Source organism: Triturus cristatus, chromosome 7 (assembly GCF_964204655.1).
Source record: "Triturus cristatus chromosome 7, aTriCri1.1, whole genome shotgun sequence".
Classification (NCBI taxonomy): domain Eukaryota; kingdom Metazoa; phylum Chordata; class Amphibia; order Caudata; family Salamandridae; genus Triturus; species Triturus cristatus.
The window spans coordinates 1,210,837,552-1,210,854,519 of NC_140590.1; the positions used below are offsets into that span (position 1 = coordinate 1,210,837,552).

General features: G+C 42.6%; 1 protein-coding gene across 2 annotated transcripts in view; it reads right to left on the reverse strand.

The window, feature by feature from the left end:
- The window catches only part of TTC5 (tetratricopeptide repeat domain 5), a 136,394-nt gene that overhangs the window by 11,227 nt on the left and 108,199 nt on the right, over positions 1 to 16,968 (reverse strand). For both annotated transcript variants that reach the window (XM_085618592.1, XM_085618593.1), the window contains exon 9: positions 13,144 to 13,288. In XM_085618592.1, the coding sequence (XP_085474718.1) occupies positions 13,144 to 13,288 (145 nt within the window). The remainder of the gene's footprint in view (positions 1 to 13,143; positions 13,289 to 16,968) is intronic.

Here is a 16,968-nt window from a genome sequence, read left to right on the forward strand (position 1 = left end):
CAGTATTCAACACATTTGGTTCAACAAACACTTGCGAGCAGCAGCTAAACAAAAAGTACGTACCTGTATGATATGTTGTCAGTTCAATCCCGGTAAAAGCATTCCTGTAGAGCAAGGTGGATTTCAACCTCCCGATCACCCTTTTGAAGTCCTCCAGATGGATTATATCCAGATGGAACGATGTCGAGGATTCAAATATGTTCTCGTAGTCGTCTGTGCTCTTTCCCGTTGGACAGAAGCCTACCCGGTTTCAGATTACACTGCCCCGACTACTGCCAAACAGTTAGTTCGAGAATTCTTCCCACGGTACGGTTTGCCCCGTGTTGTGTACTCAGATAACGGCCAGCCATTCTCATCCGAGCTAATGAAACACGTTTCACTTCTGTTAGGCTACGAATGGAAATTCCACTGTGTCCGACATCCCGAGGCAGCAGGTCTCGTGGAGCAGCATAATCAAACTCTGAAAATTAGACTGTCCAAAGTATGTAGAGAAAAAGGTGTCGATTGGATAGTAGCTTTACCAGTTGCACTCTTTTACATGAGAATGGTAGCGCACTCTCGAACAGGGCTATCCCCGTATGAGGTGGTCTTCGGTAGACCACCAAATATGTGGGGGACGCCTATACCTCGTAAAATCACTGATGTTGATTGTAATATGCTGACAGATTACCTGGCTTCCTTGATGTCTGCACTACAATCTTGTCGTTCACAGGTAGCTGCAGCTTTTCCCGATAACACTGAGGTGAAGCCGCATGAAGTGGTTCCCGGAGATCTCGTACTGGTGAGGAACTTCGATCGGAAGACCCAGCTGGAGCCTAGGTGGCAGTCGCCCAAGCTCATCTTACTGACCACGAGGACAGCCGTGAAGATTGAGGGACGTTACGGGTGGTTGCACTCGAGCCATATCAAAAAATTTTATGGACTACCGTCCGATGTGAACACTCAGCCCTGCATTCCCTCACAGACTGATTCAAAGCTCCCCTTGGTTGAAAAGACAGAGAGTGAACTTTATAAACTGAAACTAAGGTCTAGCAAGTCAGACAATTTGATTGTTTAAGTCCTCTCCAAGGTGAATCGGTTGAATTTGTCTCTGACATGTATCCTCTAGACCGAAATAGAGAGAGAATTAGACAGAAACAGCTCAAAAAGCATGCGTATTGTAAATCACTTCGTAGTCATTGCATAGTGACATTATTAATTATGCTTTTTCTAAGTCTCCTAATTATTGCTGCAAGTATACTATTACACATGTATTATCCTATTTCTAAGCGTGCTTTCAATGCTACTACCGAACATTCTTTTAGCGAATTACCCCCGCATGAGTTGTCCTATAGATTTGCGCTGCGCAACAACACATTCGTTAGTATGCTACATCATTCCCATCAGACCAGCAATGCTACCAATTGTTGGATATGTGGCCGACTCCCTCCCTATCAGAACTACAAGGGAGTTCTGCCTCTCTTTCCGTATCCATTCACACACAATGGCTCCTGTGGAGCATGGTTTAGTTTGATTAATTCCCTAGATTCAAATTCAGTAGTTTATCAAGACAACTGGGTATGGGGAAACCTGAACCTAGTTTTACTTAAAGTCTGCTACCCTAACAAGGAGGGACTTCCCAAAAGAACAGGAACTGATCTAGAAAATGAAGTATATGGATTAGGTAACTTTACACTTAACCTCATGATTCTGAATGTTGAATCCGAAGCTGTACCAGTCTTGCCCGCTATGTCAGTATTTCCAGTTAAAGGTGAATTATGTGTAAGAAAGAATGGTTCAATACACATGGGCCATAGTAAATGTACCACTGTAATAGAATTCAGTGATCAAGGCAAGTCTACATTTAGAGCTTCTCGTCATTCCTACTTCATATGTGGCCAGACCGCATATATACGTTTACCTCTAGATTGGGATGGTACCTGTTACATTGCATTCCTTTTGCCACCTGTTTTTCTAGCCCCTCCTGATTATCACAGAAATACCCATTTAGTACACAATGGACAGCAGAGAGATCTCCCAATTGTCGACTACACTGAAACGGCATGGGAACAATACACAGATTTCAATAAAGGATTCTTTCCCTATATAGGTACAGTCACTAATAGTAAGCTGATACGTAGATTAACTAGAACACTTGAAGCAGTAGTGAATGAAACTACTTCCGCCTTAGGCAACTTAACAGAGGAGCAGTCTGCGATGCGGATTGTTGTTCTTCAAAATCGTCTTGTCCTTGACGTCATCCTGGCCGATAGGGGCGGAGCTTGTAGGGTCATCGGATCAAGTTGCTGCGTTTTCATACCAGAAAACTCGCCGTCAGTATATAAAGCCATAACTCGCCTTCATAAAATTGTAAGCCAGATACACCAGAATCCAGGCACCTGGACTTGGTCCGGTTGGTTCTGGAGCGTGTTGTCAGCCTGGGGATGGAGGATCCTATCCTTCCTAGGTATTGGCTTTCTCATACTATTCAGTTGTTGCTTATGTCTACAATGTGGGCCAGCGATTTGTGGTCTGTGTGCCACATCGTGTATCCCGCCTTCAAGTTTTCATTCAAGATCCCGGAAGAAGAAAGAAGAACAAATGATGTTATATGAACAGATTGATGGATTACTGAAGATCGATATCTCATGATGGGTCCGTAGGGGACAAGGAGGGAATGAGGAAATATGAATTTTATGATCAGTTATGTCCCCTATCTTAGACCCCAACGGCTCCATGTACATGCTACAAGTACATGTATGTTCCCTCCAGTTCCAGCTATGAAGACGCAAATACAAGTGCGTCCAACGCCAACATGTCCTCTTTCAGATCCACCATGAATGGGTCGGATATTCCGTTCCTAAGTATGAAAGGCCACCGACTTTATGTGGTTCACTTTCCACGTTTTACAGTTCAGGCGAGTAGGCCCTGAATTCTGCCATCAAGCCTTTTCCTGCCTTCTGCCTCTGAAAGCTCCAGTCTGAGCTTGCATCTGTATCCATGAACTTTGTCCTACTCCCTGCGCGGCTAACGGTGCCTGACACGGCCTGTTGCCTGCCAAAAACTGTATTCAGCCTTCAAGTTATCTGCTCCGCTCCTCGTCCAATGCATTCCTGTCTAGTAGTTTAGGTAAACATCCTTCCAGCTACCGAGCAAAGGGCCCGGCTTCACTGTCTTCATACAAGTAATTCATAGCCCTGCTACCATGCCCCCTCGCATCTCATGTAGACACTTAGACGCTTGTATACGCACTAACAGTCAGTATAGAATAGACTCCGTCCGAGAGACCTTTCCTTTTGGATAATACAGTTCCTTCAACATAAGATATTAGATATGATTTGGGATTAGGTTGACCTGACCCCCCAGACTTCTGTCTCCACATGTAGAGCTAAATGTCAATTCCCCTGCACCCTCTAGTTGTACGTCAATCACACGTCATGCGGCTGCGCGCGCATCTATGCCAAGTATTTCTGCTGACATTGCAGGATTCTCCTATGGATCCACCCACTTGTGACATCACTTCAAATGACGTTTCCAGTATACGTCTATCATTACGCCCTTTTTCATTACGTATGTGTATTCTTATCTGTATTATCAGCTGTTACGCCTCCTGCATCTGTCTCAATGTAATGCTTTTCTTATATATGTCGTTACTTGTCAATAATGTATTGCCTATCCCTTCCTGAACCTTCGTGGTGATGGAATAAGATGCCATGGTTCGAACCATAATTCCTTGTAAGGAATAAAGCCTTTCAGAACCTCTAATACCACGGATTCTGCCTCTTATTTTTACTGAGTTATTCTTACTAGACTTTACCGCATAAAAAAATAGTACAGGTAATTTAAATATTTACCACACTACAGAAGGACTGCTGTGCCCCTCTGCTGTCAGAAGGACTTCTACCCCGTTACTCTGCCGCCCTGCTGGCTGAGAAGAAATACTGGACCTCCATCTTTCACCCCAGGCTGAAGTGACCTTGAGGGTCAGCTGACTGACCTCCTGGTCTAAGCTAAAGGGACATACCAAGCTCCAGAGGCTACTCTGCAAATGCCCAGCTGACCTGCTGCCTGGACGTGTAACTGAAACTGCCTGAGCCATGCTAGCCTCTGCTGGAGTGAGTTCTTGATCCTGAAGAGGTGCCCCTTAGGTCCTGTACCCTTGGTATGATATCAGTTGAGCTCTCTCCCCAAGAAAAGGGTGCACCATTTGCCACTGGAACCAAGCTGTATACAGGCTGATGAGCCCATAGTCTGGGTGAATCCGGTCCTGGGTTGCTTGTGTTCCGGTTCAGGGAGGACCTGGCTTGGTAGTTCGAGCTGGTATGTTCCTACTGGAGCAGGATGATTTGTATATGGCTGGGTCCAACCTGAGGTGGCATGGTGTTCAAAATAACGATGGGTTGTGATGTGGCCCGAGTGATTGCCAGCGGCTGAGATTAATTCAAGCACTCCAACTATCACTGTTTTGTATACTTCTTGTACCGCCCTAAGTGGGACGGGTATACCCAGACGTGGGTCCCATGTACACTGTGTCACTGGACACAGCTGTACCCGGATAATAAGCCCAAAACTCGGGTGAAACCGGTCCTGAGATCCTTGTGTTCCGGTTCAGGGAGGACCTTGCTTGGCAGTTCGGGCTGGACTGTTCCCATCGGAGGAGGGTCTAGACTGATTTGCCTATGGCTGGGTCCAATCTGAGGTGGCATGGTGTGCAAAATAACAATGGATTGGGATGAGTCCCGAGTGATTACCAGTGACTAAGATTAATTCAAGCATTCCAACCTTCATTGTTAGGTCAAAGCCTACCAGACAGCAGTTTGCTAAAGACCTCTTAGGGACATTCAGAAAGCTTCCCTGGGAATGCATTCTTGTAGTTGCTTACCATTGGCTTTGAGGTTTGCAACTTACATTTTCCTGTTTGTCTATTTGCTTGCTTTGTTTTAGGCTGTTCAGAGTGAGTTTGTCCCTCCCGGAAGCAAAGACTCTTCACACCATATCCCCTTGTATTCTTTCACAAGTGTTGCTTTCTGTAAACAGGCCTGTAAATCTTGCTCTTATCTTGTCACATCTGCTGTGCATTCAAAGACAGAGGTCAAATGTCAGCCTCTGTCGTCTGAGGGAGCTTGGCGTTTACTTTTCTTTCTCTGACTTCAAAGTGAGAGGATTTATGTGACTATCTTGCTGGATATTGGGGGTAGGAAAGGGTTTTTTCCTAGCACACAACAACATTTAAATGAACTGTGCAAGAATTTTAGAATATATCAGAATTAGGAACACAGACATGAAGCCCTTTTTTTGTTCATTCTGAAGTGTATTGGAAATAAATACTTTAATATGATTAAAAACAAATCAATACACTAGGTGATGCCATGTCCACACTTTGTTGTTTGTGCGCTGTATAGGTTTATTAGTAAAACTCTATATCTGTGCAAATGTAATGGTCATTTCAGTTGACATGCGTTTTCCGTAGTGGCAGTGTGCCACCACACCATGCATACTCCACTCTACTCTGCACCACTCCACAGCATTGCACTCTGCGCCACTGCACTGTACTCTACTCTGCACTCTATGCCTCTACTCTCTCCGTACCACTCCAGTCTACTCTGCACAATTCCACTCTACGCCACTGCCCTCTATGTCAATATACTCTACGCCAAAGCACTTTACTCTGCAACACTCAACTCTACGCCCCTGCACTCTATGCCAATCCACTGTACGCAACTCTAATCTACTCTATGCCACTGCATTCTACACCACTTTACTTTATGCCATTACATGGCACTAGTCTGTGCTTCTACTCCTTTGCAGAAGGTCTCCACAAGATTGGGTACAACGGCGTAGATCTCAAATCTGCCAGCGCTGGCTGTGTAGTTAAATTGTTAAGTCAATGAGAGTGTACCATTTATTGTGCTACACCATTACAGAAAGTACAGCCCCGTTTTGCAGATTACTCCCAGACAGCTCCACTTTTACAATGCTCCAGTTTCTCCAGAATGAAAGACTTTTTTTCAGAATCTGATGCAATTCAAATGTTTCAACTGGTCCCACATGATGAGAATTATTATGAGGAAGCAGGCAATTTACTTTCTTCACATTTTACTGATGCTGGCTTTTACCCGGATTTACAGATTACCAGTAGTCTTGACACCATATCAGAACTTGCTTACAGAAATTCCCCAGAAAGTCCCTCTTAACCTTTAGTCAGGTACAGATGACCATATCTTGCAAGCTAGGTCTAAGCCCTTTTGCGACCCTCCGTTTATTTGTTAGTTGCCCTATTGCTAGTTGCTCTAAGCCATTTAGGACCCTTTTATGACCCTACGTTTAGTTTGTTAGTTGCCCTATTGCTAAATGTTATAGATGGGACACTTGGAGACCCAAACATTCTTATGCAGCACTCAACACCTAAGAGTTTGGTGGTACAGTCTTCAACTTGTGCGAATAATCCTAATTTCTTCCCTGGGCAGATAGTCAAAGAGGACTGATACCACAAGTAAATCCTGTTCTGTACTTCTGGTCAAAATGAAATCGCCTGCAGCCATCACAGTCGCCTAAGCACTGTTGTTCCTGCTAGTTGTCAAAAACCTAAATTTGCTGCGCTCATTGACTTAGCACTGGATTTTGCAAACATTCTCTTATCTTCCTGCAGAATGAACATTACCTCCTCTTTTTACCATCTTATAAGAATCCCAGTTGATGTGCAATATCTGGCCAAATCGGTCAGTCATAGTGGCCTAACATGGCCATTGTGTTAGTCATTCTAATTAACATTAGTGCCATTGAGGACACCCTTTTACTTTTCCCAGAGGTGTGTATTCTACAGCCTTCTTAATCTGGAGAAGCACTGCACAATGTTCCAGACTTTCTGGACGTCCTTTGTGCTGCTTGCATGACTACAAAGTCTGCTTTTGGATGGCCAACAAGACAGATTGTTGTATTGCCTTGTATTTCCTACCCATTCTTGGTACAACTGTGGCTACTGTTGCATCAATATTATGCCCTCTTGCCTCAAATGGCCTACAATAATGATTACTTTGCCTTGTCATCTAGATCGATGGTTCCCAAACGTTTTGAGACGACTCACTTTTTAGAACAACAACATTTTGTGAGCCACCTATGTTTAATAGACATCAGGGGCGATTTCTGAATGAAACCAAAGCATTGTGTGGCAGTGCCTGGTCATATAAAGACAGCACATTTACCATTGAAATGGCCACTAACGTTTCACAGACAAAGTTTTACTGATAAAACTACATAGCTTACAAATGGCAATGTGTGGAGTTTCTGTGAATATTAAACATGTAATAAATGTAAGTAACTAAAGCATTGTGTGGTAGTGCTTTATCGTGTAAACACATTTGTTAATGATAAATATGAAATTTATCACAACAATTTGTGTATCACAAAGTAAAGTGTCTTGATTTGTTTAGATGCTAATAAAATCTATGTTTCCAGCACACTTGAAATTAAAAAAATATATGCTTCATTTTTGAGTTCCTAACTGCTGAATGCATTCAGTTAATTTACAGGTATTTACATGTTGTTGTGTGTTGCAAGAAATGACAGCCTACAGCCTTTCCTTACACACTCCCTGTACTCCAACAAGATTGTCACATAATTAACTTTAAAAACTCATCTCACTTTGCTGCCAGAGAAAGAAAAGCAAACACCATTCTCATGTTAAAAGAATAGACAGCGATTTGTCAGAAAACCTAGCCTAACACTTGACTTCTATATTTGAAGCACTGGCAAATGTGACAAGGTAAACATAGAATTTAAAGGCATCTTTAGTTATTCCTCAGACTTTCCTGACCTACCAAAAGTTGGCTCGCCACCCACCAGTGGGCCGCAACTCACAGTTAGGGAACACTGTTCTCGATTGTTCCCTGTATGAACCATCGAGAACAAAAGCAGGAAAAATCAGTTTGCTTCTTTGGGTGTCATTGGGATGTTGAAACGTTCTGATGCTCTTTCGACAAGGGAACGGAATCTGAAAACATCTAGTCTATTGATGGAGGCGTTGGTGATTCAGCCGTTGGTGATGTGTACTCGGCCCATTCATTGCCCCTAGCCCTTGAGCGCTATAGGATTCCCCTTCTTCTATGACTAAATATCAGTCGGTATCCGATGTGATGACCTGTAGTTTTTGCGAGAACTGCTGGTGAAGGACTATCTACTGATACAATTAACAGGACACATGCCAGAGAGACAGATACCCAGAAGGCAGAAGTGAGGAGCTGTGATGCTTGTGATCACTCTGAATGATGTGTGTCTCAGGAAGGCTCATGATAAAGGGGACTCTGAGGAAAATACAAAATTATGTGGACAACCAAACCAAATCCTTGCATGACAGTAGACCTGATACATTGACTTGTAGAAAATAATTTTTACATATGCATTAACTTTTGATAGCAATTGCAGTCCAAATGGCTATATTACACCTAGCCAAGAAGCAAGTTTCAAATACATGGAATACGTCTATAGTCAACTAAGTGACTTGGTGATGCATATCTTTAAGAAATGAAAAAGAGGCCTTAAAATAAATACACAGTGTGAGAAATTATAGTTGCATGGTTATGTTAAGGCAATTAGTAGAGCACTCTAATCACCCATAAGGGAATCCAGACACTTGGTTCCTATCCCAACTTCATGTTCCTGCAGTCTTCCTTTTTTATTAATGATTTAATTTCATTTTTTTTTTAGTCCTGTTTGTTTTCTTAAGTAGTGTTGAACGGAAGGTAACACCCCTGCAGGTACAGGAGTTGCTGGCTGAAAGTCTATATTTTATTTGTCTCCACGCTTTCCTTCACTCTGGCAGTATCTTTCCTTGAGAGCAAAGCACTTTAGTGGTTCTGTTAGCCATGCCCCTTTACCACAGTCTTATAAAAATAGATGCTGCTGCCTAGTGGCGCCTGCGGTGCACCAAAGGATAACCCATTGGAACCTTTTCGCGCCAAGCACCAGGACCACTGGTCCACTCTCGTTGACTTGCCTCCCACTGTTGTAAAATCTTTTCATAATATCCTGTTGCTTCGTCAACCAAGTAGATGCCATGCGCCTTCTGTTCTGCACACACTGATTGGTCTTGTCACCTGCGTTCACTGTTATTCCACCTATCCTAAGAGACGTGCTAACGCACTAAAGTGATATTGCTGATAATGGTTTTTAGTACTACTGTATCCTTTGTGCTTGAAAGCCCCTCTGTGGGAAAACACCTGTCCCCCCCCCCACCAATCTTTACTTGAACGTCTACCTTATTAAAGTCAGATCACTTCCTAACCATCATCTTGACATCTTTGATTTCATTTCTATCAGTAATGCTTAAACACTTTTCATGATTAAAACTTGGCTCAATGAGGCATTAGCACCCAATATGGATAGTCTGTTACCCACCGGACCAGCCCACTGTGCTGAAAAGAATTCTTTGATAGGTACATTAAAATCCTTTTAATATACTTAATCAACAATTAATAGGAAGCAGGATAAGTAATAAAAACATATATGAGACATCAAATACTAGGACGAGACTGGGACAACTATTGTTCAGTCGCCAGTGTTACTTCATGTGTACACCATTCTAGGAGTTGAGGCGTCAGTTCACATATGTGGGAAAATCAGTGATTTAAAAAATAAAAGCCTCCTTCCTTCCTTAATGGAGGATTAAACTAAGGATTTAAAATAATCAGTCCAGAAGAATAAGGTACATGGTGCTTTGTGCATTAATATGGTGGCACGGGCTGGTCCGAGAATTTGGGTAAGCCATCTTAAAGTCAGGTTGAAGCCAGGCTGAGTTGCTACCAAAGAGATGTTGAAATTTGGCTACCACAAATCTCTCACATGTGTGTACCATTCTAGAAGGTTGGGCATCACTCCACATATGTGAGCAAACTGATTCAAAAATGAAAAAACTCCTTTCTTTCTGGGTGAAGCATGAGAACCGGGGCTTGGATGAGTCAGACAAAAAAAATAAAGTGCGTGGTGCTTTGTGCATTACTGTGGTATCGCCGGCCAGGCCATGAATTGGCAAGCCGTCTCAAAGTCAGGTTGCAGCCAGGCTGTATTGCTACCGGACTGATATTAAAATTCTGCCACGGAGGAGTCCCTCAGATGGCAGATTTTAGGGCTGGTTCTTCTGGCAATTTGGAGACTTGTTTGAGGGACCTCGCAGCTTGGCATGATGGTTGTTCCAGGTCCCCTCTTTTCAAAACTGTTACCATACGGCGCGGTTGTCGCTTATTTTGGAGACCTCGCAGATTGGTGTGACGGTTGCGCCCGGTCCCCACTTTGCAGGTCTCTTACTGCAGAAGTTTTGCTGCCAGAGGTTCCCTGTTGATGAATGGGGATGGAGGAGGGTGTCAAATCAAGTGCTATACTCTTTCAGCTTCCTAGGGGCAACCTTAAGGAACTTCAACGCCTTGCAAGATAGTCATACCGGGTCCCCTCTTGTTAGGGCTATTACAGCTGGATGGCATGACCTGACTTGCAAGGATCTTAGAGATGGACATAAGAGTGTTTGCCTTTGATCTAAAATGGCTGGACACACACATACTAGATGAAGCAGTGTTCCGTTAACATACCCGCAGATGCAACACTGATTGGTGGGCCAAGACTGCTTCCAGGCAGGTACTAGGTCCTTGGATAGAAAAACGCAGAATGGATAAGCATCAAGTTGTGTTTCCTGGTCTCAGAAAAGTGAGAGGACAAATAGGACTGGGGGCTCCAAGCCACGTACGATTGCATGACTGCCCTTGCGTTCCATTCACTTGCGTGTGCAGCCTTATCTGATGGTGGTTTAAACAATTATGACTTCAAAGAAATATACAGAACAACCATTCAAAACTACCGACAGCTTATTTGGAGATCTCAAGAGACATGTTTCACCACCTAATTGAACACCTCATAATGCCCTGAGAGAAAGTTTCAACAATTACTGCCATCATCTCAGCATAGTCATAAGTCTATTTGCCCCTCTAATACTCTCTGAGATAATCTCACCTTTCTTTTTTTTAATTTTAAACTGCTAAAACTCCTTTGAATCTGTGCAATAAAATGGATAATCTGACTAGCTTTACAGTCATCACTGCCACTCCTTTTGGGTTACGCTTTGTCCAATTTCTCTAGTGCTCAGTTCAGGAAGTGCAGGCTGCAATTATATCCTGCAATATGATTCTGGCTCACCTGCTGACCTTTGTTCTGCTCACATTTTGGTCACTGTGTTACTCATTATATTGGCCCGGTTTTGAATGAGCTCTTCTATTTTGACTGTTACTGTTCCAGAGCTTAAAAAACAGCCCAGGTTGTCCCACTGCTCAAGAAACAATCAAGTGATCTGGCAGTAATGGGAAACTGTAGACACATCTCTGGGCTTCCTGTCGTACCCCAAAGCCAATTCTTTACTTCACAAATTCTCATTTGGATTCAAGCTTGTCATAGTACTGAAGAAACTCTGCCTGCAGCCGGCGAGCACATTAGAGCAATGTTAGATCAGGAAGGTTCTTCTGCACTAGTGTTACTCAACCTATCTGCTACCTTTGGTATGGTCTCTCAAGCAATCCTGATGAAAAGGCTTTTTGGTCTGAATCTGTAGCGGAGCCTTAAAATGGTTGTGTTCCTGCCTTTCTAACAGTTTCCAAGCAGTTAGTCTCTCTCTGTACAAGTCTGCTCCATTTGACCTGAACTTGGGTGTTCCTCAGGGCTCGTATCTTAAATGTCCACGTGGCTCCACGGTCAATCTGGTCCAATATTTTGGGTTTAATGTTATTTCTTACATGGATGATACGCAATTAAATGTTTATATCTAGGAAGATATCTCAGTGACTCTTAACTCCTTCAGAGAATGCATATTCTCTGTGTTAATTGGATGAAGGACTGTTATCCGAACCGTAACTTTGAAAACAATTAGATCCTAATTGTTGGCACACCCAACTCTATCTGGTCCCAGCCTTGGGGGCCTCCCAAACACGGACAACCTCCTGCACCAAACAGTGTGATTAGAAACCTAGAAGTCACTTTTGTTGCTGCAGGTCCTAAGTCTCCATTGTATCTGTGTGCTATTTTTCTCTACTTAAACTATTAAGGAAAATACTCAAGACCGTAGCTTTGTCAGCATGCTAATCGGTAGTGCGAGCTCTCATCACTGCCCGGCTGGACAATGCCAATTCTCTTTTTCTGAGCCTTCCTAAGTACCTGGTTCCCCATTTACAAGTACCTCAAAATGCTGCTGCCAGGCTTATTCTCAACTTTCCAAGCTGAAAGCTCATCTCCCCATATCTCATGAAGATTTATTGGTTTCCCATCCACAAAAGAAATGTTCAACTCACTCCCTATGACTTTTAGAGTATTTTTCAAAAAGGGTCCACGTTATCTTTAAAAGCTTAGTTGGCCCTACTATCCAATTCAACCCTCAGATTTCCGGGTCCAACGCTTATTCAGCTCCTGTGTTGTGCTCAAATGGGTCTTTGTAGCTGACAAGCTCTTGCCTGACCGTCTTTGAGAATTATGAAGTTCGCCTTCGGAGGACATTTTTCGTAAAAAAATTAAAACATTGGATTTCCATACAGAACAGTTATTTTCTCTTCACCATCCCCTCCAGGCTGGCTCATTAGTCTTCTATATTTGGTAGCAGGATGCCTTTTTCGGTAAATGCTGCGATTCACACATTTTTCATTCATTATTAACTCACATTTTAAGCAGTGATTTTATACCACTTCTTCCATTTGCCCATATACTACATTTCTTACCCTTTGTTCAGTGGAGGGAATCCTTAAAAACATCAGTGATTGATGGTGAAATGCCTGCTCTTCTGTGGAGGCATAGTAATGACCTATGTTAGAGGATGGAGGATTATAGGGATGATGGGGTAATGAACAGAGTATGTTGTAAGAAACTACTATAATGTAGATAATGAGTGATGTGAATGGGCAGAGTTGTTCTCAATCCCGGTGCTGGACTACAGGTTTGTACTTGGATGCAAGCGTTAAGGTGTGCGTTGATTCCAGTAGCTAGGTGTCAGGAACAATGTGCATGGGCTAAAGGGGCATGTGCTTGTCTTTCTGTACTACAATAGTAAGTGTGAAAACTACAGTTCAGGTTTTGTGTATCCTGTGAGAGGCAAAAATTGAGCTCCATTGGCAGGTCTGCGTGTAAATAGCGAAGGATACTTACTTGGCCTTTGTGCTCAATTTCGTGCTGCTTCAAATGAGGCTCTGGGATGGCTACAGAGTCCCCGATGAGCACACCCCAGTGATCTGCCAAGTTGTAAACCATCACAGCATAACAGGACCCTTCAGAATCCACCAGACCAAAAGTACTGTGAAAATAAAAAAGAAGTAAGAAGGGGCAGATGAAGAATATGAAACAGAAAAATGAGGGAACAGAATAAGATTGAGCAGTTAAAGAACAATAAGGAAAAAGAGAAGGCAAGATGCCATTGTGAACAGAAGACAGCAGATATGAGGAAAGTGAAAAAGAATAAAAAATATAACATTAAATGAAACCAAGATTCAAATAAACAAATTCTAAAGAAAGGACAAGTAAACACAAAATTAACGAAGAAGACAAGAAATGTTACTTACCTGGAATTAAAGTTCCCCAGCGCTGGTATCTTTAAAAGATTCATGTCCTTAAATCATTTGCCTTAGTCAATCTGGGAGTCCTATGGTAACTTTCAATAGTAGGACAAGAAAAATCGCATTTAAAACCATTATAAGCAATTTTACTTTAGTTGCACAACTACCTCATTTGAAAAGACCCCAACTCCAACCAATGAGGTGAGAGTGCATTGGAGTCCTCTGCCCTCAGAGGCTTTCAATACATCAATTTTTGATAGCACTAGGGTGAAAGGATGCTTCGAAGTTGAGCCTCTAATGGGGTAAAAGGGAGGTTTGCTTGTGAATATATGAAATATACCAAGGTTGGAGAACTGCAGTTACAGGTAAATAACTTACTTATTCTCCAGCACTGGATCTTTCATAGGTTCGCATGCTTAAATCAGAACAACAAGCAGAGTGCACGAAAAAATGAGATACATACCAGAATTTGTTAGCATTTATAAGAAAACCAACAAGTGAGAAGGGGCTTAACTTAATAGGAAATATATCCTAAAACCTCCTGGCCATCAGATGAGTCTATTTCTGAGTCTACATCCAAACAGTAGTGTCTTATAAAAATGTGTCGCCCCTTCTATGTTGCTGCTCTGCAGATGTCAGACAGAGGCACTACAGCATAAAGTGTCCCCCTAAATTGCAAGGAATTAAAAGTTTTAGAGTAACACAAAGCAATATCTGAAGCTATTCTTCCTGCTAGCCTTTGCTCAAAGCGTGATCGCCCTCTTGTTGGTGGCCGAAATCAGAGTTGGTCTGAATGTCAATGTTGATTTTTAGACCTCTACAGACATCAAAGGAGTACAGTGCTCATTCCACAAGTGCAGTGTGATTTGGAAAGAAAGCTTTGCATATGACTAGTTCACAGAGCAAAAAGTCAGTAGGCACTTTTGGTATAAACTTGGGATTTAAATGCAACAGTACAAGAGCGTAAGAAACGTGGTTTGATGGTGAATGCATGAATCTCAAGGACTTGTCTAGAGGATATAACTGTTAACAGCGAGGTTGTCTTTCGTGATATATACTTAATGTCTGATTCATTTAAATGCTGGAATAGATTCTTCATCAGCTGTCCAAGGATTGAATTTACCTCCCATGCTGAAGGCAGATTCTCACAGGCGAAAGTTCCTGAAATAGACAGGAAAATAGAGCCCTGTTTGTCTGGCCCGCGCTGGGTCAATTAGTTTCAGTGTACATAGTTTTTATATCTGCAGCACTCTAGGACCAGTGGAATCAGGAAAAGCGTAAACAAATACCCCTGACCAGGGAATCAAAAACAACTCAGGATCCCACTATCTGCTTGCCTTACTTTGGGATTTGGAGTTCTCTGGTGTAGCAAAGAGATCCAGAAGTGGTGTGCACCATTTCTGAACAACCAACTCCAGTTCTCTTGAGGCATGTTCCCATTCATGGCAGTTCACATACTTTCTGCTTCAGGCATCTGCCATTTTATTTAGTAAATCTGCCACATGTTCCAATGCCAAACTTATTCTGTGACTCCACACCCAGTGCCAATACAGTTGTGGTTCTTGTGACAGCTATTTAGATTTTCTTCCTCCTGTTTTTCTTTATATAGTATAGGGTCATCACACTGTCCTTGTTCTGACATCCTGATGCAAGATGAGCAAAAAGGGGGGCTTTTTGGACTGCCTGAATGCCATTAGCTCTTGTATGTTCCCAGTAAATCTTTGTATTTGTGGGCTGTTGCCTAAGTTTTGTGTTTCTATCTTGGAGCAATTGGTTCAATCTTTCTCTTATTTTCCTGGATGGAAAAACCTTCAGAATACCCGCACAGACATCTTATCTGAGAAATTATATCTGTTGTGTCGGAGAAAAGATCTTCTTTTGTCAAGTGTCATGTCTATTTTTTTAAGACATAGTATCTGATAAAATGCTTCGGAGGTATGACGCGGTAACTGAGCTTTAATGAGTCAGTTGTCAAGATATAGGAAGACTCTCACCCCTGTTACTGCAAATGTGCAGGCACTGGAGCTAGATATTTTGTTAAAAATTCTGAGAGCTGACGTAAGGCCAAAAAGGAGTGCTTTGAACTGGTAGTAAAGGCCAGCCACCCCAAAGCATAGGTACTGTCTGTGTCATCAATGTGTTGGAAGATGGAAATATGCATCTTCTAGATCTGATCAAGCCAAAATGTATTGCCGATTGATGGATTGGAACATCCAATAATGAGATCATCCTGAAAGTTTGTTTCTTTATACGCTTGTTCAATGCCCTCAAGCCTATAAGGGGGCATCACTCCTCAATTTTTTAAATTAGAGAAAAATGTCAAATGAAACATCCGATGTCTTTCAGATTCCAGCATTTGCTTTATGGGTAATGTTTGCAACAGTTTGATTTCTCAAAATAGAGCCTCTAGATGTTGATGATGCTCCCTCCTCTTAGGCCTTCTTTGAGGATTTGCCATAAATTCTATAGTGTGTCCATGCTCGGTTTCATCCGGGCACCCAGCAATGTGTTCTAAATTTACCGTCAGGCTGTAAAAGGTACCCATATGTTTTCCTCACAGGCATGGAATATGTAGGGGATTGGCTGTACAGAAAATCAGTTACATTGGCTTTGTTCTTGGCCATTGGTGTTATAGGGCCTCAGCGGAGTCCTCCTGACTTTTGTCTACCATGTTGCGCAGCAGGTTGGTTCTGGGGATAGTATCCCTGCCTGAAGGGATGAAAATCTGTTCAGGGTCCTGGCTGGAACGTACCTCTCGGCCATAAAACTGCCTTCTCTAATATGAGTAGCCTTGCCTCATTTGTAGAACCTCTAAGGATCTTTCTGTCAGTATCTGTTTTTGTGGCCTGCAAAGCATCCTCCATGTGTTTGCCGAAAGCAATGTTTGCTGCTGAATGGCATGTTCAGTACCATCGACTGGACCTGTGGACAAAATATAGTGCTAAGCAGGCCGCTGCAACTCCTGAAGATTGCTCCTGCTGCCATCTGTTGGAACCCACTGTCAGAAGTATAGAGTGATGCATCTATTAGGGTGTATGAAGTTAATTTCCTTTCTGTTAAAATGCACTTTGTCTGCTCTTGACAGTAATTCAGGAGTTTTGTTAATGAAAAGGTCAATGTCATTCCACAGCGGCCTGTCGCAACACAACAACTTGGCAGTTGCATGTACTATTTTGGCTGCTGTTGCTGCAAATACTCTCCCCACCGTTTACCTTCGCCATCCATGGGGACAAAACATGGAGTTGCTGGGTTTCTAGAGCATCTTTCCACTGTGGCTGAAATAACAGAGTCAGTTTTAACTTGATTTATCAGACATGCAGGAGCTGTGTCAGGCGCAATGTATTTATTTTCCAACTTTTAAATCAGAATGGAACCTGCAGCCATACCAGGCAGGCCTTCTCCAAGATGTCTTCCTGTGCAA